The sequence below is a fragment of the Schistocerca nitens genome, chromosome 2, assembly GCF_023898315.1.
Source record: "Schistocerca nitens isolate TAMUIC-IGC-003100 chromosome 2, iqSchNite1.1, whole genome shotgun sequence".
NCBI classification, from domain to species: Eukaryota; Metazoa; Arthropoda; class Insecta; order Orthoptera; family Acrididae; genus Schistocerca; species Schistocerca nitens.
The window spans coordinates 92,905,252-92,931,816 of record NC_064615.1 but is presented as its reverse complement, the minus strand read 5'-3'; the positions used below and the strand labels follow the sequence as shown (position 1 = coordinate 92,931,816).

The window sequence follows — 26,565 nt, the reverse complement described above, 5'->3', positions numbered from 1 at the left end:
TTTAAAGAACGGGTACAACGGGCGGCCAAATATGATACATGTGGAGACCAGCTAAGTTTCCTGTCAAAGGTAAGGCCTAAAAATTTGATTGTCTCCACGAGTGGGAGAGCAACGGGACCGAGTCGTAAGGACGGTGGGAGAAACTCTTTGTAGCGCCAGAAGTTAATACAGACCGTCTTCTCGGCAGAAAAACGGAAGCCATTGGCGACACTCCAGGAGTAAAGACGGTCAAGAGAACGCTGAAGACAGCGCTCCAAGACACGTGGACACTGCGCGCTGCAATAGATGGTAAAATCGTCCACGAAAAGGGAGCCTGATACATCAGCTGGGAGGCAATCCATTATTGGATTGATCGCGATGGCGAAGAGAGCGACGCTCAAAACTGAGCCCTGTGGCACCCCATTCTCCTGGCGAAAGGTGTCGGACAGGACAGAACCCACACGTACCCGAAACTGGCGATCCATTAAAAAGGAACGAATAAAAAGAGGGAGTCGACCGCGAAAGCCCCACGTATGCATGGTGCGGAGAATGCCCGCCCTCCAACAGGTGTCGTAAGCCTTCTCCAAATCGAAGAACACAGCCGCGGTCGGGCGCTTCCGCAAGAAGTTATTCATGATGAAGGTCGACAAGGTAACCAGATGGTCGACAGCAGAGCGGCGCCTTCGAAATCCACATTGTACATTGGTAAGTAGGCGTCGAGACTCGAGCAGCCAAACCAATCGAGAGTTAACCATTCGCTCCATCACTTTACAGACACAGCTGGTAAGCGAGATAGGTCGATAACTGGAAGGCAAGTGCTTGTCCTTCCCCGGCTTAGGAATCGGGACAACAATAGACTCGCGCCAGCATGCGGGAACATGTCCCTCAATCCAGATGCGATTATATGTACGAAGAAGAAAACCTTTACCCGCAGGAGAAAGGTTCTTCAGCATCTGAATATGAATAGAATCAGGCCCTGGAGCGGAGGACCGTGATCGGCCAAGTGCGGTTTCGAGTTCCCGCATGGTGAATGGGGCATTATAACTTTCACAATTCGAGGAGCGGAAGTCACGTGGCCTAGCCTCCTCGGCCTGTTTGCGGGGGAGGAAGGCAGGGTGGTAATGAGCGGAGCTCGAAACCTCGGCGAAAAAGCGGCCGAAGGCATTGGAGACAGCCTCAGGGGCCACAAGGACTTCATTCGCGACCTTCAAGCCAGAAATTGGGGAGTGGACCTTAGTGCCAGATAGCCGGCGCAGGCTACCCCAGACAACAGAAGGAGTAGAACTGTTGAAGGTGCTGGTGAAAGCAGCCCAGCTGGCTTTCTTGCTTTCTTTAATAATACGACGACACTGAGCACGTAATCGTTTATAATTAATACAATTCGCCACTGTAGGGTGGCGTTGAAAGGTGCGTAAAGCACGTCGACGAGCACGTATAGCGTCCCTACATGCTGCAGTCCACCAGGGGACCGGTACGCGACGTGGAGAAGAGGTAGGGTGAGGGATGGAATATTCAGCAGCAGCGAGAATGACTTCCGTGAGGTGTGCGACCTGACGATCGCAGCTTGTGAAGGTTTGATCCTGAAAGGTCGCCCTGGAAGAGAAGAGCCCCCAGTCTGCCTTGGAGATGGTCCAACGAGAGGAGCACGGAGAGGGAGTATGCTGCAGGAGATGGATAATACACGGGAAGTGGTCGCTCGAATATGTATCAGCAAGGGCATACCACTCAAACCGGCGTGCAAGTTGGGGAGTACATATAGAGAGGTCTAAATGGGAATAGGTATGAGATGTGTCCGAAAGAAAAGTAGGGGCGCCAGTATTGAGGCAGATAAGATTGAGCTGGTTGAAAAGGTCTGCTAACAAGGAGCCCCTCGGGCAGGATGCTGGAGAGCCCCAAAGAGGATGGTGGGCATTGAAGTCTCCAGTTAACAAAAATGGTGCAGGTAGCTGAGCAACAAGTTGCGTCATGTCTGCCCTGGTAACGGCAGATGACGATGGAGCGTAAACGGTACAAAAGGAAAACGTAAAAGTGGGGAGAGTAATGCGGATGGCAACTGCCTGCAGGCCGGTGTGCAACGTGATGGGATCGTAGTAAATATCATCCCGGACCAGCAACATAACCCCTCCATGAGCTGGGATACCTACCACAGGGGGTAGGTCAAAACGCACAGAGGTGTAGTGTGCCAAGGCAATTTGATCGCATGGGCGTAGCTTCGTTTCCTGGAGGGCTACGACGAGCGGACGATGCGAGCGGAGCAGCAACTTCAAGTCCTCTCGGTTGGAGCGAACGCTGCGAATATTCCAGTTAATAAGTGCCATCGGAAGAAAAGGAAGATGAGAGAAGGGGTCACCTCGAAGGCCGCTGAGGGCCTGGCTTCGAGCGAGCACTGCCGCCGCTATCAGTAGGCGGACAGTCATCGTCCATTGGTTCTATAGGTTCATCGGCCATCTTGGGAAGATGGCCGGGAGGGGGAGCTTCCTCCGCCGGTGAACGGCCAGATGTTCGGCTACCAGCGGTGCGGCCAGGCGAAAGGGATGACGGCCTGGGGCGGCAACCGCTGGGTGGCGCAGGAGAAGAAATGCGCCGTGGCGGAGAAGGAGAACTGTGCTTCCTATTAGCCTTCTTGGATGGTCGTTTGGTGGAAGTACCGGACGAAGGCTGGGAGGTCGAGGTACGTAGGAAGTCTGCACGGGACGGTTCCTTCTTGAAGGCCCGTGCATCTGACTTCTGGGTCTTCGTCTTAGCAGAAGCTGATGAAGGGGCTGGTGTCTGTGGGGTGATGGGACGAAGAGGAGACGTCGACCGCGCGATCTTAGCACTGGCCGGACGGACGACCGTGGTGCTGAAGGTCAGATCGCATGTCTGGGTTGCCACCTCCCGGGTAGTCCGAGGAGAGGTGAGGACAGTGCTGTATTTCCCCGCTGGGAGCAGCGTGGGCTTCCTACTAGCCAATAGCTTGCGAGCAGCCGAGGTGGACACTTTCTCTTTGACTCGAATTTCCTGGATACAGCGTTCTTCCTTATAGACAGGACAGTCGCGGGAGGATGCGGCATGGTCACCCTGACAGTTCACACAACGAGGAGACGGAGGTGGACAGTCACCCTCATGGGCATCCCTGCCACAAGTGACACATTTAGCCGCATTGGAACAAGACTGTCGAGTGTGATTGAAACGCTGACACTGGTAGCAGCGCGTAGGTGTCGGGACATAGGGGCGAACAGAAATAACCTCGTAGCCCGCCTTGATGCGCGATGGCAGCTGAACACTATCGAAGGTTAAGAAAAGTGTCCGGGTCGGTACAAGGTCATTGTTGACCTTTTTCATGACCCGATGGACAGCCGTCACGCCCTGCTCAGCGAGGAAAGATTGAAGCTCCTCGTCAGTCAATCCGTCGAGAGAGCTACTATAGACTACACCACGAGACGAATTCAAAGTGCGGTGGGCCTCCACCCGGACAGGGAACGTGTACAAGAGTGTGGCCTGAAGCAGTTTTTGTGCCTGAAAGGCACTCTCAGTTTCTAGTAATAAGGTACCGTTACGCAACCTGGTACAAGATTTGACAGATCCGGCTATGGCATCTACGCCCTTCTGGATAACGAAAGGGTTGACAGAGGAAAAATCCTTTCCGTCCTCAGATCGAGAAACTACGAGGAACTGTGGGGCAGGCGGTAGTACTTTTGTCACTGTTGGCTGGTCACGTTTCCGTTTGTGGGTCGAAGTCGAAAGCGATGGAGTAGAATCCATTGCGGAGGAATCCCCCATGATTGCCAGCGTCTCCGATGGCGCGCTCCTTCCTTGTGGGGACCCTCTCAGAGGGCACTCCCGCCTTAGGTGAATGTTTACACCTCAGGTCACACCTCCCGAGAAACAGACGGAGGGACCAATCGGCATGGTCAGAAGGTATCAGCTCAGGCAATCACCCCTCCCCGGGCCTGGCCTTTACCAGGGGGTACGCGCGTGCCTTACATGTCTACCCAGGGCGGGGACTTACGCGTTACCCCGTCACCGGCTACGCGTGCGAACGCGTGGGTCGGCCTTCAGACACGCACAGGGAGGAAGGAAGAAGAGGAAAAAAGAAGAGAGAGGGAGAAAGAGGACAGACTGTCTCAAACGCCGAGGCGGAGACCAGAGAAGGCAAGGAGAAGAAGGCAATGAGAAAGCAAGGAGAAGGAGGCAAGGAGAAGGCAAGGAGAAGGCAAGGAGAAGGCAAGGAGAAGGAGGCAAGGAGAAGGCAAGGAGAAGAAGGCAATGAGAAGGCAAGGAGGAGTCAAGGGAAAGAGTAAGGAAGACAGTGAAGTGGAGAAGAGCAAAGAAAGGAACCAACAAAAGGAAGGAAGAAACGAGAAGTGAAAAACCAAAAAGACCACGATTATAGGTCGTGAAACCGTCCGTCTCCGGACGCAGGCGCTAACTACCCCCGTGAGGGGGATGGACTCCTTTTAGTCGCCTCTTACGACAGGCAGGAATACCTCGGGCCTATTCTAATCCCCGGACCCGCAGGGGGGAGCTGAGAAGTTGTTTGAGCTCAGCAAGATGGTGGAAAAAAACCGCTGCAATTCCACTGGGGGATGACATTGTCCATGGCATGAAAGGCGTGAAGAGACCGAGGCGGCAAATTACACCACTGGGTCACCTGCTGCCACCGATTGAGCACCTGTGGAAGTGCTAATCATTGTGTCTGAAAGAACTGCGAGATCTAGGTCCTCACTGGACACCAAGGTCTCCATCTCATTCTGAGACGCAGAGCATGAAGGTTGGGGTGGGGTGGGTACCACCCCAAGTTCCTTGGTTTTAGAGGTCTTTTTCTTGGACTTCTCTCGCTGCTCCTTGGGTTTCACTGGCTGGGAGGGCTTCACCGATTCAGTCTCCAGGTCAATGGAGGATTGCAAAGCCCTACGACCAGGTGCTTGTGGGCTCTTATGCCACTGTCAGTCGTCATCCTTCCCACTTGTGGAAACCTGAAAGGAATGGGACCAGGAATTCACTGAATTGATGGGGCTATCACGGTTGTCGTACCGGCGACATATGAGGAAGTCATTCGCGCAGGATGGAGTCATTCGTATTTCCTCTTAGCCTCAGTATAGGTCGTCTCTGCAAAAAGAAACACTGCTCAGGGCATAGTGGAAATCGCACACAGGAATGTATCCCAACCCAAAAGATGGAGAATGAGCGCGACAGGAATTTGAGGACGATGAAGTTGGCGGAAGTTCGCAATGCACGATGGACGCAATGCATCATGTAAGGCGCCCTTTCCCAGTTGGTTCGCTCTTCAGAATAATTTGGAAATAGGGGATCAAACCCGATATGGAACCATAAAATAGAGGCCAAAACGTTTGAGACTCTTTTTAGTCGCTTCTTACTACAGGCAGGAATACCGCGGGCTTCTTCTAACCCCCGAACCCACAGGGGGCAGCTGAGTCAGGATCTGTATCACTTATTACGCTTACTATCTGAAGTAAAGCTATTTTTTATATTGAATTCAAGGAATGCTGCTCTGTCCAGCATCCACTGTGATGCGGCTCTGTAACGCATGCTGAATTTTTTTTTTCCTTACCTTAAAGAAGGAAAATGCAGATGATGTAATAAATGAACGCAATATTACTCGGATAGTCCATAGTTGTGGTTTAAAGACTTTAACCTCATAGAATTTAAAAAGCATAGAATCAAATTTAAAGACTCGTGCTGATCAGGTCTTTCACTGAAAATAAAATTAAAAAAAAAAGACTGAAGACCAATTCTCAGGAAGAAATTTTCTTAAATGGCTTTTCTGGTATTATAGTGATGATAATAATGTAACTTACTTTGTTTTCAGAAATGCATATCAAATAAATATATACACTGTTCTGAAATCATGACCAGGTATGGCACGAAGTCTCACCTATGTAAGGCTCAACAACGTATCATCACGCTGCAACGCTGTTGACACATGAGCCTACTAATTTTAGAAGTTCGGTAGATGTACGGCTGCGTTCACAATTACGAGCCCAGTAGCAGGCGGCTGGTCACGTGAATATATTTTGTCTCAGACTCTTCACATAGAACGACACGCGACCAGCACGCTCCCTGTTTCGAAATGGAAATTGAAGGCGAAGCCATTCCTTAATTCCATCATCTATAACCATGCAGCTTTATCGGTCTGTGGAAAATGTTACGGAAATATTATTTGTGAAACGGGTAAATGCCCTGTGACACTGAAGGCCTCTGTTTCACTGTTTTCTCAGGTTTCTACAGCAGTAAGACATAATTATGCGGTAAGGTAGAGAAAATTCTCCCATGGGACATATCGTATCGTATCTGCGTGGTCCGCGACATTGTCAGCCATCACGTAGCATTCCATAGGAGCTACACACAGTGATTTAGAATATCGTTTTTCCTGTTTTACTCCTTGGTTGTTACACATTATATGGGAGCCATATGCTATGTCCATTATATTGTGGTTCCAGTCCTTGGCTGATCGGCTCGAAGGACAACGTGATGTACCCTATCGATGAATGCCATCTCGAGTGCTACTGACTGAGAAGGTATACGCTCGCATGTGTTACAATGAGATTTCAGCAGGTAGTTTCGTGCTATACCTCAGATTACAGTACTTTCGCAATTTACAACAATATTATTTTCGTTTTTACTATGCATCGCCAGATAGGTCACGCAGCTTTAGTGGGAGTTCTTTCGCATGCAAATACGTTCGATACGTTAGAAGGAGAAAGCACTGCGTGATTCGGTGAATATTTGGAAGGAAGTCTAGAGAAACAGTGTTTGGTTGTCGCCCATGAAACGAAGGAGCAGCAGTTAGGTACTTCAGATTGGGGGTTCTCCCTGAGGAGCAGAAACCTGACATATCAACATGTGAAAGGAATTGTAGTAACGCATGAGCTCTTACTATCCTAAGGTCAATAACTCCACAAAGTGAATAACATGTTGAGCAAAATCATCTAAGAAACAAAAAGCGAAAAGGAAGACAGGACCAATATGCTTGTGAAGGAGGAGCAACCAGGATCCTGTACTTTCACGTAAAAGGTTCTGAGAACATATAGCCAACAGTAAATCTGGATGTGGCAAAACAACCAGATAACCCTTGAATATCATTACCGCAACAATGGAGTCTACGTGGTTAGGCTGTGAAGTGATTGCTGTGTAAAATATTTTCACCGCAGACATCTTACGATGCTAGTGAATATCTGAAGTATAGCCGAACTTACCAAAACAACGTTAGCATTAGACATTAGAATATACTGTCCATATGCAATGGACTTAATTTTATTATGTCTGTTCACACGTCTACTACTACTACTAATGAATCATAGGATGACGGTGACGTAGGCCACAGTGTGTGTCTTCATGGTGACTTCCTCATTTATCTAAAACATAGAACAAAATACGATTTTATTGTGCCTAGTATTTAAGAGAAAGTTGTGAAAATAGTAGGACGTCCAAGAAATTAGCTAGTTTTATCATCATGAGAAACTCACTAAGATACCTCTATGTTTATTAAGCTGTGTTAGAAGTAATAGGGGATTCATTGGAAAGCGACCCATACCTATAAAGTATGAAACAAAGAGGAAGCGAATAACGTTGAACATCAGCTGATAGTGCAGATTTATTTGCTCTTCAAATGGCTCTGAGCACTATGGGACTTAACATCTATGGTCATCAGTCGCAGATGTATTTGCCTTATGCCTCAAATTGTGTGATGATCATAGCATTAGTGAGGTAAGGTATAATGAAATATCCAGTCGAACACCTCTGTTGTCTCCACACAAAGTGAAACATCACATACACAAGGCAGTTGGCTAGTTGCTAACAGTTGGATTCAAACAAACCTACTCACAGCCATCACCACAGCAGTGCAAATGGGCAGTGCTATGTTAATGAGATCGTGTGAGAAAGTAAGCGTATTTAGCGAAGAGATAATCATGTGGTTTACAGCTGTTTGATGTCGGGGAGTATAGATGAAAAGCATACTGAATCAAACAAGAACCAAGGTACGCGTGGGAGAAATCTTACATTCGAGAAAATTTGTTTCTGCATGAACAAGTAGGATTCAACGTCAGTCATTTCGTACCTACAATGGGCCCAGGACGTGTAACTATTCGTTTTGATCAACGCTCACACAAGGCATATTTTCATCACTGAATGGAGTCAAAATGCACTCACAACAACATGGAACTTCAACCGAAAACTGTAGTCACACCGTTTAACGCGAAAGTTAAAACCAACAATCTTCTATCAGTGACCATTTAAGTCTCTCAAATCCACCAGCTTATTTCGTTGTTATCAATATCTTGTGGAAGTGAGACGGTGTCATAAGAGTAAAGAGTTACAAACGACTAATGGGACAGAATCAATCACAAAAAAAGAGAGCAACATTCAAACGAAGTGAAATCATTAAGTCGAAGACTTTTGATGTAGCTCCACAGAATACATTCCAGTAAAAAAAGGCGGAAACCAGCATAATCACTTCTCACCATCATACGATAATACGTAGCTGGCTTCTGAAGCTGGGGTTTACTTCTGTGGTGATTTGGTCTATTTTTGGTAAGAAAACACAAAGCCGAACCACGAAGACAGTCAGATCTGGACACGTCCTCCAACGAAAAATATTTCAGGCATAAACAGTACTTTGTTCAGTGATTCAAGTGTAGTATTACATGTGAAAACGGTCAGAGGTTGATCACAATGCAGACTTTGCTGTGAGGAAAATATTGCTTCGCCAGGACCCAAGAGGTGAGTAATCAAGGCATGTTAGAGATTCTACAATGTGTAGTACTTAAATATATATTTTTTAATAAGCGAGTATCAGATTTTAGTATTCCCGCTTTCAACCATTTGCCACTGTTACGTGAGTGGCTTCTACTTCGCAGAACTAATTAATACAGGAGTGGGGAAGGGGGGTGAGGTAAACAAACTCATACAACTTGCCTCTGGTTCTGTTTGGTTCCCAAGACAGGGTATTTGGAGTTTGTGTCAGGTAATTTTAGAAATGGCCAAGGCCCTAATCAGGGGGTAACTTTTATACTCTACGATAACGCTATGAACGATCTCTCACCACACCACACAAACGCACGTAATTCTTTTCACAGGACCTAACTTCACTAGAAAAACGTGAACTGGGCACCTTTCAGGAAGAACGTTAATATTATGATAAATAAACGAAACTACGGAAACCGCATTAACTGATTAAGTTTTAGAGCCCCTCAACACTGTAGTTCAAGAACGTAGAAACCGGCACCATCCCAATACTCGAGCCGCAACAACGCTCAGCTGCCCTGCTTCCTGAGGTCCAGGGATTTATCTATGTGAGGAAACACCTCATTAAATATTGGTAGCGCTCAATGCTCCCGTTGTATAATAAGCACGCCTAAGGCCCCAGAGAATCGTATGGGAATAATACAAACATTTAAAACCGCGCAGTGGTATCTACCACCTGCCGTCATGGATTGACCTGCAGAGTGGAAGGTAATCCGCCACTTCACCAAGGATAAACACTACACACCCGATTTAAAAGGACGTCACGGAACTACTTATTCCTCAGAAGAGAATGCAGACCTTATAATCCCAACACTACCAGCGACATTCGCATCGAATCTGACAGCTTCCGACACAGCATTCGCACTAGGACCAGGCCAGGTGGTTACACGACTTTTAGGCCAACCAACACAGGACGTATTAACACTTCCTAGTACACATGAAGTTTCCTGAGTTACTGAGCACACCGCAAATAGCAAAGCTCCTAGTTCTGGTGGCATTCCACACCTTGTGCTCCAGGATTTCACGGAAGTAAGGAATATGTCACACACATCAGCAATGCCACCCTACCGTATCAGCACTTCCCTGCCTTTTGGAAGATGGCCGAAGACCTGGAGTTCAGGAAGCCAGGGGAAGACCACTCACTGGCACAAAATTACTGACCTATCGGTCTTTTGTGCTCTCTCAGCAAGTTTGTTACAAAGGTGATTCTGAAACGTCCCACTAGACACTGAATCACTGGAACACTGACCAGAGCAATTAGGATTAAGGAATCATCACTCCAAAATACAAAACTCCCTCCGCGTAGATGAACATCTTATACAGCTGCTGAAATACCAACGAAGCTGCAAGGTCTGTGTTCCTAGACATCAGGATGGCCTTCGATCGCCCATGGCGGAACGGCGTCACCCTGAATCTCAGCGACGTTTGTTCCCGAACGGACACATTGCTTGTTTGGTTGGTTTGTCGGTCGGTTTGTGGGTTTGACTAGTAGGGCCATCGGTCCCTTTTCCACGAACCGGAAACACAAAGAATAAAAAGATTGGAGATGACAAGAGACGACACAGGACAAGAAAGACACAGGCAGAGAGAAGACAAAAGGAATTAAAATGACACTGATTGTGACAGTGGTTGGCCGACCATAGAAGCAAAAACGGGAAAGCCAACCACCAAGAAACACACAAAAAACCCGGTCTAAATCGTAGGCCAAAGGCCAGACTCAACACAAAGAAAGGACAAACCCTCAGATCAAGCGATGAAAACCCCCTACACGGATAAAAATCAAAACTAAATTAGCCATCGCAACGTCATAACGAAAGTGGAACAACCGTATCAGACACCGGAAACATCTGCCTGAGTTGAGTTAAAAGCGGGCAGTCCACCATTCAGAATATGGAAAGACGAACGTCATGGTGAACATTATTTACTACATTAAGTAAAAGGCAATATTTTCTGATCTGACAACAGCAGACAAGGTAATCTGTCTACATTAGAGCTTTTAATTGCAGTTTAAAGGCTGAAAACTGCCAGTATAGAAATACAAAGGCAGGGGAATAAGTCCGTGAGAAGATAAATGGTGTAACATGAAATGTAGTTCATACAAACCATTTTATAAACAAAGAATTATATTAACTACATTTCATGTTATACCATTTTCATTCTTGCTGAGTTATTCAGCTCCCTTCGTATTTCCGTAATGGCGTTTCCAGCCTTTAAACTGTAATTATAAGCCTTAATGTAGGCACGTTGTTTTGTCTGCTGCTGTCAGATAAAAAAAATATTGCCTTTTACCTCACGTACTAAATGTTCACCCTAACATTCGTCTTACCCGATTTTGAATGTTAGGTACCCTGTTCGTATTGGCGGCTACTAGAGGGTACTTGTGGTGTAGTGTTGTTCTGTCTGCAACTGCTACCACACCCGCTTCAGCCTGATTATCGACACATGTCGGCAGCCAATAGTGAACTACTTTCTATGTATTCTATTTCCTAAATTTTGTGACTGAAGCATTATCACTTGATATTTATTTTTATACGTGACGTTAAGTGCTGTTTTTTTTTTGTACTCCTTTGTGCTATAAATTTGTGATTATGATATAGGCCAGTTCCAGTGCTTTAGTTCTGATGAAGGCACTCACAGCACTAGGAACCATAGATCAAGAGACTTCTTTCTTGCGACCGAATGGTGTTATTGCTGTAATTTTACTCTGTAACCGGTCCCTGACCACGCAGCCATATTCAACACGCTTAGAAATTTTGTAGGGAGCCCATTGTGCTCATGTGGGAGCGATATAGATGCTTGTAAAACAATGAACTGGTAGCCAAGACCGCAGGAATACGTTTTATTCCATGATTACCGGTTTCGGTTAAACTAAAACAGCCATCATAGTATCTTAGGAAACATACAGGTTACAATATCAAGACAAACAATGGTGATATTAATAGCTTGCGTTTGTGTGTGTTGGAGACACTCTACGTTTATGTTGTCATGTACGGTGAGGGCCGATATTAAATGGATTTATTAGGATAAAGTTTGATTTATGTTTTTCCACTTTATGTTCGTCAGTATCTTCTGCCTGGCGTTAAGTTGCAGCGTGTCAGTCACATTGCCCAGAATCGGATTGAACCAACCTGAAACTCACGTGTTAAACCATCAGCAGCTAATCTCACCTGTTGCTTACGAGGTAACGCTACCTAACTACGCGTCTTACGATCCGACCGACCAATAGGGAGGCTTGGAGGTAGTCAAGTGGGGGTGGAACCGTGACCAGCTGCAGGGAGCGGACACGCCGTTCACTCTCTTCTGCGGCAGCTACCAAACCGATAAGACGCCCTCTTCAGCTGCTCTCTTGGGCGGCTACTCATTCAGTCTCGGCGGCTTTTACGGGCCTGCCCTTCTTTACGGCATTAAAACTTCATACAGTTTAAACTATATTTTATTCTTAACCTCAAAGGGTGCCTACTGCTTTCCCCTCCCGGCCAATCCTGACGCATTAACAGTCATCTCTCTCTACCGCCTGTGTGCTGCTTACAACAATATTATAAGGCCTGCGTGTTATAGGCAACTATTAATATCAACATTGTTTGCCTTGATGTTGTGACCTGTATGTGTCCTAAGATTCGATGATGGCGGCTTTAGTTTCGCCGAAACCTGTAATCATGGAATAAAAACAATTCCTGTTATCTTGGCTGCCAGTTTATTGTTTTACGTTTGGCAAAGTTCCTGTTTCTACCACAAAGTTTCTTAGATTGAGGGAATAGATCAAGGAAATAAGGATTTGGAAGAATGCATACTGATGAGGGAACCTTTCTTCCCTGTGAATGAAATCGTGCAGCAATTATGACTATCGCCAGCAGTAAGAACGGATACCAGACACCTTAATCAAATCAAGATATGAAAATAATTCCAGTGACCCATCGGTTGCTTTCTTGTGTCACTAAGAGGCCGGCAAGTATCAAAACTGTCGTCAGCTGAAGTAATCCTAGGAGGTAACATCCAAGATGAAAGAAGATATGGCAGATATGTATGTCGAGGAACAGCTATCAATGCCTGTTACGTGCGTTAGGACAGGAAGCAGAGCGGCTTTAGCAGCAAGATTCTGAGAATACGATGCCCAATATGAAATCCGAATATAACGGAATGTCTGGTGAGGCATGACCTGTCACAATCTCAGGACTCGAGCGCGGTTGCTGAAGCTACTTAGTATTAACAATATTGAATGCTTTCACGAAGACGGCTTGACATCTTTGGTAAACCTACCAAGTGACAAACATTTGTCATGAACCGACACCGAAAGTGAATCAGGGTATTATGAGCTTTTACATTTACTTCCGGTGGACTCTAGAAGCATTACACGTCTTGTTTGCATTAATAAGAGAAACCAAGGGAAAAAACTGCAGTGAGTACCTTCAGTTTGGAGACACGCCTTAACATCGCGCTTGTTCCCCCCCATCATCCCTGATAGACCGCGTTTTAAGCACTGTAATGGAACTTCATCTTGTGATTCAAATCAGTTGCAATATTAAGCCAACATCAACAGTCATTGGTACCGAAAGACATACGTGTGTTTAAATTAATGTGCGCTCTGATACTAGAAATATGGAGGAACTGTTCGTTAGTGCGTGAGGTTGTGTACCTCTACGATCATTACCTTTTGACACGTTCAGCTTTTGTACGTATTGGACTTCTTGTTAGGAGGATGAGGAAAGTCTAGAAGATGTTTCATGTCAGCAGAAATGGCCATTTTCAGGTAACAGTAGCTGTATCCATGCTAAAGATGTGAAAATAAGCGGACGCTGAATATTCAGTCAAGTAAACCAGTTGCGATTCCTCTGCTTATATGAAGGTGTGTTTATGAATGGCAGAGGGCTCCATGAAAACGTCAGATAACTGTCTGAAAGATAGTAATGCATCAAGCGAAAAAACAGCTGATACCAAACATGGTTAACATGCACACACATGTGAGGCACGCAGAACTGAAGGGCGTAGAAGCTGTGTGACGTAGTATCTGAAGAAGTAGCCAGTCGCTGATCAACGTCGATCCTGGTATTAAAATAGGAGACGCACTGCGCCTCCAGCACGGTTATCTATTGAACTGGGAATTAAAAAGTGATAAAATCAAAAAGTAGGTTTCACAGTCGTCAGCTGTGAACAATGAACTTTCTCTATAAAGAATGACCTGCCACGGTAACTATTCCCCTACGAAGACTGATGGAGAAGACTTTCGTTACCACTGCAACAATGCAGAGAACTAAAGCATCTGCATGTAGTTCTTGCAACGAATGCAACATTTAACATGAGGGAAAACAAGTCTATAGTCATGTGTCACATGTGGTAAACAATCAGATGGAAGTCACAAAGGATGTTGAATGTCTAGCATTCGTAGAAAATGGACTAAGTAGTAAAGCGCCACCAAACAATGGAGACAGGGGTCATTCCATATCATCCAGAGGAACTGGTCGAGAAAAGCAGGCAGCCCTCAGGCAGCATTAGAGCGAAACTCTTAATGCAGTATTTGACTATCATTACCAGTAAATACTTATGCAAGATGTAAGTATTCCAATACCATCGCCAAAATCCAGGAAAAACACACTTCATCAGAAAGATTATGTATCCTTGTACAGGGGAGTAACATGGAAATTAATGTCTCTTAGTGTATCAGAGGAACAGTTAACATTCAACACCCATCGTAGTTCGTCTATAAGTAGATCCGTATGAAAAGCAACTCAAAATAATCTGTGGATGAAAACTTACAACCAACATTCTGAAAGGGCGTGTAAAGAGAAAATATTCGCACAACAGAGCAATTGGAACAATATTTTAAACGGTGAAAATTGCAACTGACAGTAACGTTATACCAAATGAGCGTGACACAACCATGAGGAGTTGGTTGGTTGGTTGGTTCGATTGAAGGGACCAGACTACAAGAGCCATCGGTAGTTTTTCCACGCACTTGAAACACCCAGAAAGAGTAAAAACAAACAATGGAATGACAAGAGATGTCAAGGAAGACTCACACAGAGAACAGAGAAAACGAATTAAAATCACACATAGTGTGACAGTGGTTGGCTGACCATAGAGACGAAAAAGAAAAAGCCACCGCCAAGTGCCAAGAGACACACTAGAAACCACATTCTAATTCCGTGGGCCAAAGTTCAGATTGAACTAAAAAAAAATGACAAACACTCAGGGTGCGGCGAGCAGGGGTGGGGGGGCAAACGGTGCGGCGAGGGAGGGGGCAAACGGTGCGGCGAGCAGGGGTGGGGGGGCAAACGGTGCGGCGAGGGAGGGGGCAAACGGTGCGGCGAGCAGGGGTGGGGGGGCAAACGGTGCGGCGAGGGAGGGGGCAAACGGTGCGGCGAGGGAGGGGGCAAACGGTGCGGCGAGGGAGGGGGCAAACGGTGCGGCGAGGGAGGGGGCAAACGGTGCGGCGAGGGAGGGGGCAAACGGTGCGGCGAGGGAGGGGGCAAACGGTGCGGCGAGGGAGGGGGCAAACGGTGCGGCGAGGGAGGGGGCAAACGGTGCGGCGAGGGAGGGGGCAAACGGTGCGGCGAGGGAGGGGGCAAACGGTGCGGCGAGGGAGGGGGCAAACGGTGCGGCGAGGGAGGGGGCAAACGGTGCGGCGAGGGAGGGGGCAAACGGTGCGGCGAGGGAGGGGGCAAACGGTGCGGCGAGGGAGGGGGCAAACGGTGCGGCGAGGGAGGGGGCAAACGGTGCGGCGAGGGAGGGGGCAAACGGTGCGGCGAGGGAGGGGGCAAACGGTGCGGCGAGGGAGGGGGCAAACGGTGCGGCGAGGGAGGGGGCAAACGGTGCGGCGAGGGAGGGGGCAAACGGTGCGGCGAGGGAGGGGGCAAACGGTGCGGCGAGGGAGGGGGCAAACGGTGCGGCGAGGGAGGGGGCAAACGGTGCGGCGAGGGAGGGGGCAAACGGTGCGGCGAGGGAGGGGGCAAACGGTGCGGCGAGGGAGGGGGCAAACGGTGCGGCGAGGGAGGGGGCAAACGGTGCGGCGAGGGAGGGGGCAAACGGTGCGGCGAGGGAGGGGGCAAACGGTGCGGCGAGGGAGGGGGCAAACGGTGCGGCGAGGGAGGGGGCAAACGGTGCGGCGAGGGAGGGGGCAAACGGTGCGGCGAGGGAGGGGGCAAACGGTGCGGCGAGGGAGGGGGCAAACGGTGCGGCGAGGGAGGGGGCAAACGGTGCGGCGAGGGAGGGGGCAAACGGTGCGGCGAGGGAGGGGGCAAACGGTGCGGCGAGGGAGGGGGCAAACGGTGCGGCGAGGGAGGGGGCAAACGGTGCGGCGAGGGAGGGGGCAAACGGTGCGGCGAGGGAGGGGGCAAACGGTGCGGCGAGGGAGGGGGCAAACGGTGCGGCGAGGGAGGGGGCAAACGGTGCGGCGAGGGAGGGGGCAAACGGTGCGGCGAGGGAGGGGGCAAACGGTGCGGCGAGGGAGGGGGCAAACGGTGCGGCGAGGGAGGGGGCAAACGGTGCGGCGAGGGAGGGGGCAAACGGTGCGGCGAGGGAGGGGGCAAACGGTGCGGCGAGGGAGGGGGCAAACGGTGCGGCGAGGGAGGGGGCAAACGGTGCGGCGAGGGAGGGGGCAAACGGTGCGGCGAGGGAGGGGGCAAACGGTGCGGCGAGGGAGGGGGCAAACGGTGCGGCGAGGGAGGGGGCAAACGGTGCGGCGAGGGAGGGGGCAAACGGTGCGGCGAGGGAGGGGGCAAACGGTGCGGCGAGGGAGGGGGCAAACGGTGCGGCGAGGGAGGGGGCAAACGGTGCGGCGAGGGAGGGGGCAAACGGTGCGGCGAGGGAGGGGGCAAACGGTGCGGCGAGGGAGGGGGCAAACGGTGCGGCGAGGGAGGGGGCAAACGGTGCGGCGAGGGAGGGGGCAAACGGTGCGGCGAGGGAGGGGGCAAACGGTGCGGCGAGGGAGGGGGCAAACGGTGCGGCGAGGGGGGGGGCAAACGGTGCGGCGAGGGGGGGGTAAACGGTGCGGCGAGGGGGGGGGTAAACGGTTCGGCGAGGGGGGGGGTAAACGGTGTGGCGAGGGGGGGGGTAAACGGTGTGGCGAGGGGGGGGGGGTAAACGGTGCGGCGAGGGGGGGGGGGTAAACGGTGCGGCGAGGGGGGGGGGGTAAACGGTGCGGCGAGGGGGGGGGGTAAACGGTGCGGCGAGGGGGGGGGGGTAAACGGTGCGGCGAGGGGGGGGGGGTAAACGGTGCGGCGAGGGGGGGGGGGTAAACGGTGCGGCGAGGGGGGGGGGTAAACGGTGCGGCGAGGGGGGGGGGCGAGACTGTGAGATCTGATACGTTGAGAGGATTGAAAGAAAGCGGTGCCGGAAGTCTTCTGGAGGGACAGTTCTTCGGGCCCTGTGCCAATTCGAGCAAACAGCAATGGTGAAGCACAGACCATGGGGGTGTACGCAGAGGTGCCCGGAAAGGAGGTGGAACAGGGAAAAACGCAAGCCCGGAGAGAAGCTCCTTGACGCGTACGGCGATCGGACAACCCGACCGGGGCCGACGGTCTGGCAGATGGACGGCTGCCTGCGTGAACAGGACACTGTAATTTGGATGCCCAGTCAAGCTAAAAACATGGGCAGCATAAGCAGCCAGTAATTGTTGGCGCCGTAACCGCAGTGGAGGGACACCTGCTTCCACTAGTATGCTGTCCACACGGCTGGTGCGCAAAGCACCAGTGGCTAGGCGTATCCCGCTATGGAGGATTGGATCCAGCACCCGCAACACAGATGGGGAATCTGAGCCATAAGCCAGGCTCCCATAATCCAGACGAGACAGGATTAACGTCTGGTAGAGCCGCAAGAGTGTTGATCGGTCGGCACCCTAGCGCGTGTGGCTCAAACATCGCAGAACATTGAGATGCCGCCAACACGCCTGTTTGAGCTGCCGGATGTGAGAAAGCCATTCAACCGGGCATCGAAAACCACCCCCAAAAATAGATTCCAGCACTGGAAGAAGTTCACCGTTAAGAGAAAGCTGCGGCTCCGGGTGGACAGTACGTCGTCGGCAAAAATGCATAACGCAGGTCTTGGCTCCCGAAAACTGAAAACCATGCCATACAGCCCAAGACTGCGGATAGCGGATAGCGCCCTGTAGCTGACGTTCAACAGCTGCAATGCCAGTAGAGCTGTAGTAAAGGCAGAAGTCGTCAGCATACAGGGAAGCTGAGACAGAATTTCCAACGGCCGCAGCGAGCCCGTTAATCGCTATTAAAAACAGGCAGACACTAAAAACAGACCCCTGTGGCACACCGTTCTCCTGGACGTGGGAGGAACTATACGAGGCCGTGACTTGAACGCGGAATGTACGATACGACAGAAAATTGCGGATAAAAATCGGCAGAGGACCCCAAAGACCTCATCCATGAAGCGTAGAAATGATGTGATGATGCCATGTCGTATCGTATCGTACGCCTTCCGCATGTCGAAAAAGACAGCGACCAGGTGCTGACGGCGGGCAAAGGCAGTACGGATGGCCGATTCCAGGCTCACCAGATTGTCGGTGGCGGAGCGGCCTTTACGGAACCCACCCTGAGACGGAGCCAGAAGGCCCCGAGACTCCAGTACCCAATTCAAGGGCCGGCTCACCATCAGTTCAAGCACCTTGCAAAGAACGTTGGTGAGGCTAATGGGACGGTAGCTGTCCACCTCCAGAAGGTTTTTTCCTGGTTTCAAAACGGGGATGACAATGCCTTCCCGCCATTGCGACGGAAACTCCCCCTCGACCCAAAGACGGTTGTAAAGATCGAGAAGGCGCCGCTGGCAGTCCACTGAAAGGTGTTTCAGCATCTGACAGTGGATGCCATCTGGCCCAGGAGCGGTATCAGGGCAAGCAGCTAGGGCACTGCGAAATTCCCACTCACTAAATGGAGCATTGTAAGATTCTGGGTGGTTGGTGCGAAACGAAAGGCTCCGACGTTCCATCCGCTCTTTAATGGAGCGGAAGGCCTGGGGGTAATTCGCAGAAGCGGAACTCTTAGCAAAATGCTCTGCTAAGCGATTTGCAATGACGTCGGAGTCAGTACAAACTGCTCCATTCAGTGAGAGCGCAGGGACGCTGACAGGTGGCCGATACCCGTAGACGCGTCGAATCTTGGCCCAGACCTGCGATGGAGTGACATGGAGGCCAATGGTGGACACATACCGCTCCCAGCACTCCTTCTTGCCTTGGCGGATAAGGAGGCGGGCCCGTGCACGCAGCCGTTTGAAGGCGATAAGGTGGTCTATGGATGGATGTCGCTTATGACGCTGGAGCGCCCGCCGGCGATCTTTAATCGCTTCAGCTATCTCAGGCAACCACCAAGGCACAGCCTTCCGCAGAGGGGACCCAGAGGAATGGGGAATGGCAGATTCGGCGGCAGTAACCATGCCGGTGGTGACCGATTGAACCACCGCATCAATGTCATCCGTAGAGAGAGGCTCAAAAGCGGCAGTGGAGGAGAGCAAGTCCCAGTCAGCCTTATTCATAGCCCATCTGCTAGGGCGCCCAGAAGAGTGACGCTGTGGTAGTGACAAAAAGAGCGGAAAGTGGTCACTACCACACAGGTCGTCATGCACACTCCATTGGACAGACGGTAAGAGGCTATGGCTACAGATTGAAAGGTCAATGGCGGAGTACGCGCCATGCGCCACACTGAAGTGTGTGAAGGCACCATCATTTAACAGCGAGAGATCGAGCTGCGACAATAAATGCTCAACGATGGCGCCTCGACCTGTTGCCACTGACCCACCCCACAGAGGGTTATGGGCGTTGAAGTCGCCCAATAGGAAGAAAGGTGGCGGCAATTGGGCGACCAGTGCAGCCAGGACATGCTGCGAGACATTACCATCCGGTGGAATGTAAAGACTGCAGACGGTAACAGCCTGTGGCGTCCACACGCGTACAGCGACAGCCTCTAAAGGCGTCTGGAGAGGGACAGGCTCGCTGTGCAGAGTGTGAAGGACATATATGCAGACGCCACCAGACACCCTTTCATAAGCTGCTCGGTTCTTATAATAACCCCGATAGCCACGGAGGGTGGGGGTTCGCATTGCTGGAAACCAAGTTTCCTGGAGAGCAATGCAGAAGAAAGGGTGAAGGCTGATAAGTTGGTGGGCTTAGCTAGATGGTGGAAGAAACCGCTGCAGTTCCACTGGAGGATGGTATTGGCCATTGCGGAGAAAGGCGTGACGGGACTGGGAAGGCAGATTACGCCTCCGGGGCCCCTGCTGCTACTGAATCACCACCTGTACTACAGCCATCCATTGCGTCCGAAGGACTGGCGAGATCCAGGTCCTCAGCGGATGCCAGAATCTCCACCTCATCTTCGGACGCAGAGGGAGAAGGTTGCGGTGGGACAGGTGCCACCGCAATGTCAGGATTCTTGGGAGCCTTTGTCTTCGACTGCTTTGCGCGCTGTGCCTTTGGTGGTTCTGGCTGGGAGGGCCTCACTGGTTCAGTCTCAGGGACTGAAGACGACCGCGACGCCCTACAACCAGTGACCGGTGGTTTTTTGGCAAACTTGTGGGTGTCCGCTTTGGCACTGGGCAAAGCCTGGGATGGGAGGGCCCCAAGGGACCCCTTCCGGGCGAGAGGAGCCTAAGAAGGCCCACGCTTCTCCGGCTGTGAAGGGGGAACAGATGTCCCCGGTGGTTGGGGTGGTGTTGCTCCTGAGGTAGATGGAGCAGGAGCAACAGGGAGTGAAGTGCCCCCACAACCAAGGGGGCCGGTGAATTCTGACAGAGCTGAGTCCGAACTGTTGGGGACGACACTGAAGAGGTTCGAACAGGTGTTGCAGCAGCAGCATAGGTGGACGGCATGGGCACAGGATGTAGCCGCTCAAACTTCCGCTTTGCCTCGGTGTAGGTCAGGCGGTCCAGGGTCTTATATTCCATTATCTTCCTTTCATTCTGGAAGATCCGACAGTCCGGCGAGCAGGGGGAATGGTGTTCTCCGCAGTTAACACAGATAGGAGGCGGGTCACATGGAGTATCGGGATGAGATGGGCGTCCGCAATCTCGACATGTGAGGCTGGAAGTGCAGTGGGAAGACATATGGACGAACTTCCAGCACTTGAAGCACCGCATCGGGGGAGGGATATAGGGCTTGACGTCACATCGGTAGACCATCACCTTGACCTTTTCCGGTAACGTATCACCCTCGAAGGCCAAGAGGAAGGCACCGGTAGCAACCTGATTGTCCCTCGGACCCCGATGAACGCGCCGGACGAAATGTACACCTCTACGTTCTAAGTTGGCGCGCAGCTCGTAATCAGACTGCAAAAGGAGGCCACTATGGAAAATAACACCCTGGACCATATTTAAACTCTTATGCGGTGTGATCGTAACAGCAACAACCCCAACTTGTCACAAGCAAGTAACCGCCGTGACTGGGCAGAGGATGACGTTTGTATCAGGACCGATCCAGAGCGCATTTTTGACAAACCCTCCACCTCCCCAAACTTGTCCTCTAAATGCTCGACGAAGAACTGAGGCTTTGTGGAGAGAAAAGACTCCCCATCAGCTCTAGTACAAACTAAGAATCGGGGCGAATATTTGCTACTGCCATCCTGAGATTTACGCTCCTCCCACGGCGTGGCCAGAGGGGAACGTTTTCGGAATGTAATTGTCAGCATTAAATTGAGCCCGAGAACGCTTAGAGACTGCTGGCGGCTGGCCGACAGCGAGAGATTATGTACCACGCTTCATTGCGGGTCATCCGCCCTGATGCCACCTACTCCGACCAAGGGCCCTCCCTACGGGCGCCACCCAGCCGCAGCAATAGCCACCTGGCAGGACGGCCATTGCCGGGAGTCCCGATGCCCCAGGGAGATGGGCATCTACTCCTTGGCATACGTGGGGAGTTTACGGCGCAGGCATCAGTAGAGCGATCCATGTGTTGTCAGGGGGCTACAACCAAGAGGGTACATGGCGGCCCCACCACAATGGACTGGCTACCGTGCTGGATCTTAGGTGCAAAACTGTCCAAGGTCGTCGTCGCAGTTAAAAGAAACACTGCAGAGTGCAGCGTGGGAATCGCACCCAGGGACGTATCCTCGCCCAAGAGATGGAAAACGAGCGGGACACCAGTGCAACGACGAAAAAGCCGGCTAAAGGTCTCAACGCACGACGGATACAGTGCACCATGTAAGGCGCCCTTCCCCAATTGGCTCGCTCTTCGGAATAATTTAGAAAGATGGAGGTCAAACCCGAGAGGGGACCATCACATAAGGCCGAAACATTTGAGACTCCTTTTAGTCGCCTCTTACGACAGGGAGGAATACCGCGGGCCTACTCAAACCCCCGACCCTGCAGGGGGGTTTCCTGTTTTACTTCTTTACTATTACACATGACCTGAGAGCCATATGCAATGTCCATTATGTTGTAGTTCCAATACTTGGCTGATCGGCTCTAAGGATAACGTGATTTATCCTACGAATGAATGCTATCTCTAAGGCTATTGACTAAGAAAGTATACTCTCACAATGAGATTCAAGCAAGTAGTTTCGTGCTGTACCTCACATTACAGTACCTTTCGCAATTCAAAACTAAAGTGTTTTTGTTTTTACTGTGCATCGCCAGGTAACACACGCAGCTTTAATGTAAGTTATTTTCGCATGCAAATACATTAGACACAATAAACGGTGAGAGCAATGCCGGAACCGGTGTAGACTTGGAAGGAAGCCTAGATAGTTTCTGGGGTTACCCTATGAAACAAAGGAACAAAAGCTAGTGAGAGCCCCCAAAATGATGTAGCTGAGAAGAAACCTGACTTAATATGTGAAAGGAATTTTAGTGACGCATCAGCTCTTATTGTCCTAAGCCAAAGAACACCATAGTGTGCTTAACATGTTGGGCAGGAGCATCTAAGAAACTGAATGACTATCATAACGTGGTGAAGCTGTGAACTGACTCCTGCGACATCTTAAGATCCTAGTGAATATTGCAGCTATAGCTAAACTCATTTAAGCAACATTGACATTAGACACTGGAACATACTGTAACCATGTAATGGAGTTTCGTTAAGCCTACTCACAGGTCGACTAATACATAATAATATGATGAAGATGACGGAGGCCACAGTGTATGTCCTCATGGTGGTTTCTTCATTGATTTGAAGCATAGGACGAAATAAGATTTTATTGTGTCTGATATTTAAAAGAAAGTTTAAAAAATAGGACTTACAAGAAATTAGTTCCATCAAAATGCGAATCTCACTTAAATGCCTCTGCGTTTATTAAGGTGTGTTAGAGGTGATAGATGACTCAACGGAAAGTGACCCACCACCTATTGAGTATGAAACGAAGTAGTAGTGAATGACGCTGATAGTGCAGATGTATATGCTTTGTGAGTCAAATTTTGTGCATCATGCTGATCTGATCTGTCTATGAGATATGATATAAAATATGTCAAACACCTCCATGGTCTTCACACTAAATGAAATTTCACGTATACAAGGCAGCAGGCTCGTCGCTAATAATTGGATTCAAACAATCCTCCTTACAGCTACCACCAGCGCCTTGCAAAGGGACATTTTCCTACAGGTTCCCATCACCAGCTTACGAAAACCGTCTCCTACTGATACCGCGGGTTGAAACAGAAGGTGTCACTCACTAACAGAACACTCCAGGAAAAATAAGCATACGTGCGCTATCCATCAAACGAGCACATCGTGTAACATGGTGGCAACGACGTTCAATGTATTCTGTTGCAGACAGCATTAAAGATCACATGGTAGGAAGACAGTATCAAATGGGCGTTTACCATACGAAGTAATTTAATCAGAAAGAAAAGCTCCATCAGAATATCAAACAGAGTGCCCCTACCCGAATGAAGGTGAAGCGTTAAGTAGGCCTAGTTACATAGAAGTTAAGCGCAGCCAACCAGCAGCCATTCTCAGTAAAAGCTGCTGGAAAATGCACACATTCCATTCACTCACGAATTCTAGAAGGAACGCACTATGTGAAAACGAATGCACCGTTTATGGAGAAGTTGTAATTAACAGCCACATGTAAGTAACTCAGAATACCTCTGAGGAGCAACAGAAGACGCATTGCACACTGTCCTAAATCGATCGTTAAAATACAGCACCAAAAATATCTGTGGATGAGAGCATATCATCCACAACAAGTAGTACTTTGTCAGGTGAGAATGTACACCTGAATGAGAACACAAGAACCGCTGCATTGTGTAAGTATCACGAGACTTTCTGAACACATCTCAAAGGAACAGGACGACAGCTAATAATGTTTAACCATAAGAGCTTGTACCACGCATGAGGAGTGATTCTGTCATCCTAAAAACCTTGAAGGAGATTAACTCTACTTTATAAATGCGAAGAAATCTCCCGAGAACAGTATCTGGAGCCCGATTAACTGATAAAGAGTAGCATATTGCATCAATAATAGGTAGCTGTCAATCGAGCAGTAGTCATCCAGAAACCGTGTTTCGTAAAAACACGTCGTTCAACTATGTTCTTCAACTAAGCCAAAGATTTCTATGCCCTAGTTCACACAGAAATCACATTAACGGAGGTATGGTTTACAGCTGCAAGTTGGCTTTCTGTAGCAGTGACTACTTCTACAGGCCGAAGTCAATCTAAATTATTTTCAGAAATCCAACGAGGTAAATATACGTATAGCAACACTAGTTTTTCTACTGAAATGAAGTGAGATTTCTTATTTAACGAATGGAACTCTTGCCGCGTGATCACGCAGTTTACTGTACGAGTTTGACGTTAGGGAGTACCGCTGAAAGACGTACAAAAATTAAAGAACAATCCCAGAATTGGGAATTGATACCGAAATTTTGAGAAAATGTAAGGTTTCCTATATGTTTCAATGAATGGCAAATTTTCTCTACATGGAAGTTGTCAGTGTCCAAAAAGTACTCCAACACTGTCATTTGCACTCCACTATGTTCGACTGGAAAATGGAAAGTCAAATGGTTTTATTGGGCGAGTCAGAAGAACATGCATGCACTAATGAAGGTTAGGTTTAACGAAGTGTTTATACCATAATTTGGTACCACACCACTTGATAAACACCTGTGAGAACTGTACACCTAACATAAGGAGGTTTACACACTACTCAGTTCAGTAGTGGTGTTGATCAAAAGCGATCTTACAGAACGGTAGAAAACCGAATCACTTATCACAAAAAGTGCATTGGATCTTAAATGCGAGGTATTAGAAATAATTCTTCACCCGGTATCTTGTTGCGTCAGTACACTATTATCTGATGCTGCTGAACAAGTAAAGGATGTAATATTTCAAAGAAGGGTCGATAACCTAAACTGTGGAACAACAGTAACACTGTTAGCTTTAGTGCTACGTGTGATCGTTTTTGCAGCTACCAAGTTACATTCACAACACTGCTCCTTGCTGAAAGAAGCAAAGGTGCAGAAGCAAGCTGTGACGTATCAACTGATGAATATATTCAGCGGGGAAAAAATCTTTATAGGTAAATTGGTGAAAGTTAAGAAACTTTCCTGTCAGCAACAGTAAACTTGTGATAGAGGACAACGTCCATTTGGAAGAGAGACTAAGTGAGCAGCACCTGTACTCTTCTTTGAATAAAGCTCTACAGCAATTAGGGACAACCGCAAGTACCCAGAACCTGAGGTAGCGCACATCTTAACATATGAATGTAATTCCATTGATGTATCAGCTATCTCCCTCCTCCCCTCCCCCCCCCCCCCCACACTCAAGAACGGGATATGATGTGTGAAAGCTGTTATCATCCATGGAGCTGATACCAAAGGCGGAAGGGGATGTGACGGCAATGCTTGCGGTGCAAGAGAAGTCATTGCCCTGTGATGCAAACGAGCACGGGAACCAACGATTCCTGATTGAAGGATCTTAGGAACTAAGACCGTTACGAATCCTGAATGTGGCAAGAAGCCCGGAGTATCATTATCACTACCCCGCGATATCGGCCTACATAGTGAAGCTGTAATTATCCGCTCTTTTTGTTGTTATTACGCCAGACACAAAGAATTTGTAGCGAATGTTTTGACTGTCAACTTACATCTTGAGGAATTAGCACCAACACAAGGACATCATAATCTGATGGAAAACGAATAGCTACTTCCAACTTGAGTATCCGGCTGTATGAGCCAATATTACACCCTCCGTTCGCTCAAATGAGGAAACAGTAAAAATGCACAATTATAGTCACCAGCATGCGGGTTGAAAGCAGCATCACGTACCGTTATATTTTGATTCACACCAGTTGCAGGCATCTAAGCAGTTAGCAATAGATCTTTTAAAAAAGATCATACGCTTGGTGAGCTTGCCTAGCACTGTGTTTTAACAAGACGAATAAACCACCATGAAGCCAAGGGCGTTGTTAGTACCCACGATCATCCGACTATTCCAAACCAGGTGATCACTATATTGGATTTTACTGGCAAGGGAAGAATATTTGGACTGAAGCTTTCTTTCAGGAGATACAACTGAATTCGAAGATTATTGTGGCTGTTACGTAAAAGAAATTCCAGGAAATGGTAAGATCCACGGAAAATTAGCTAGTTCCACCACCATCTGATTTTAAGTAAGAGGCCTTTGCTTCATTTAAGTTGCGTTTACGAGTATCAGAGAAGGAAAAAGATACGCAGACGATCCAAGTTAGAAACAAAACAAAAAGGGGAATGACGCAAAACATCAGCTGACAGAACGGGTAGGAGAGCATATACACTCCAATTTGGGGCATAAATAAACATGTGAGGTCAGTGAAACGTGATATCATGAAGTAACGCCTCAACCACCCACATCGTATCCAGGCATTAGGAAGGAGAGAAGAGTTCACGTCCAACCCTTCATGCTACCAGCTAATACTCAAATTTAGACAAGCC

General features: G+C 49.1%; 1 protein-coding gene across 1 annotated transcript in view; it reads left to right on the top strand.

Moving 5' to 3' along the window:
- Positions 1–25,176, top strand: part of LOC126234850 (loricrin-like) — a 113,059-nt gene extending 87,883 nt beyond the window's left edge. Inside the window, exons 2-3 of the mRNA XM_049943592.1 lie at positions 14,915–16,661; positions 25,062–25,176. Of these exons, the coding sequence (XP_049799549.1) occupies positions 14,915–16,661; positions 25,062–25,176 (1,862 nt within the window). The remainder of the gene's footprint in view (positions 1–14,914; positions 16,662–25,061) is intronic.
- Positions 25,177–26,565: the final 1,389 nt, after the last annotated feature.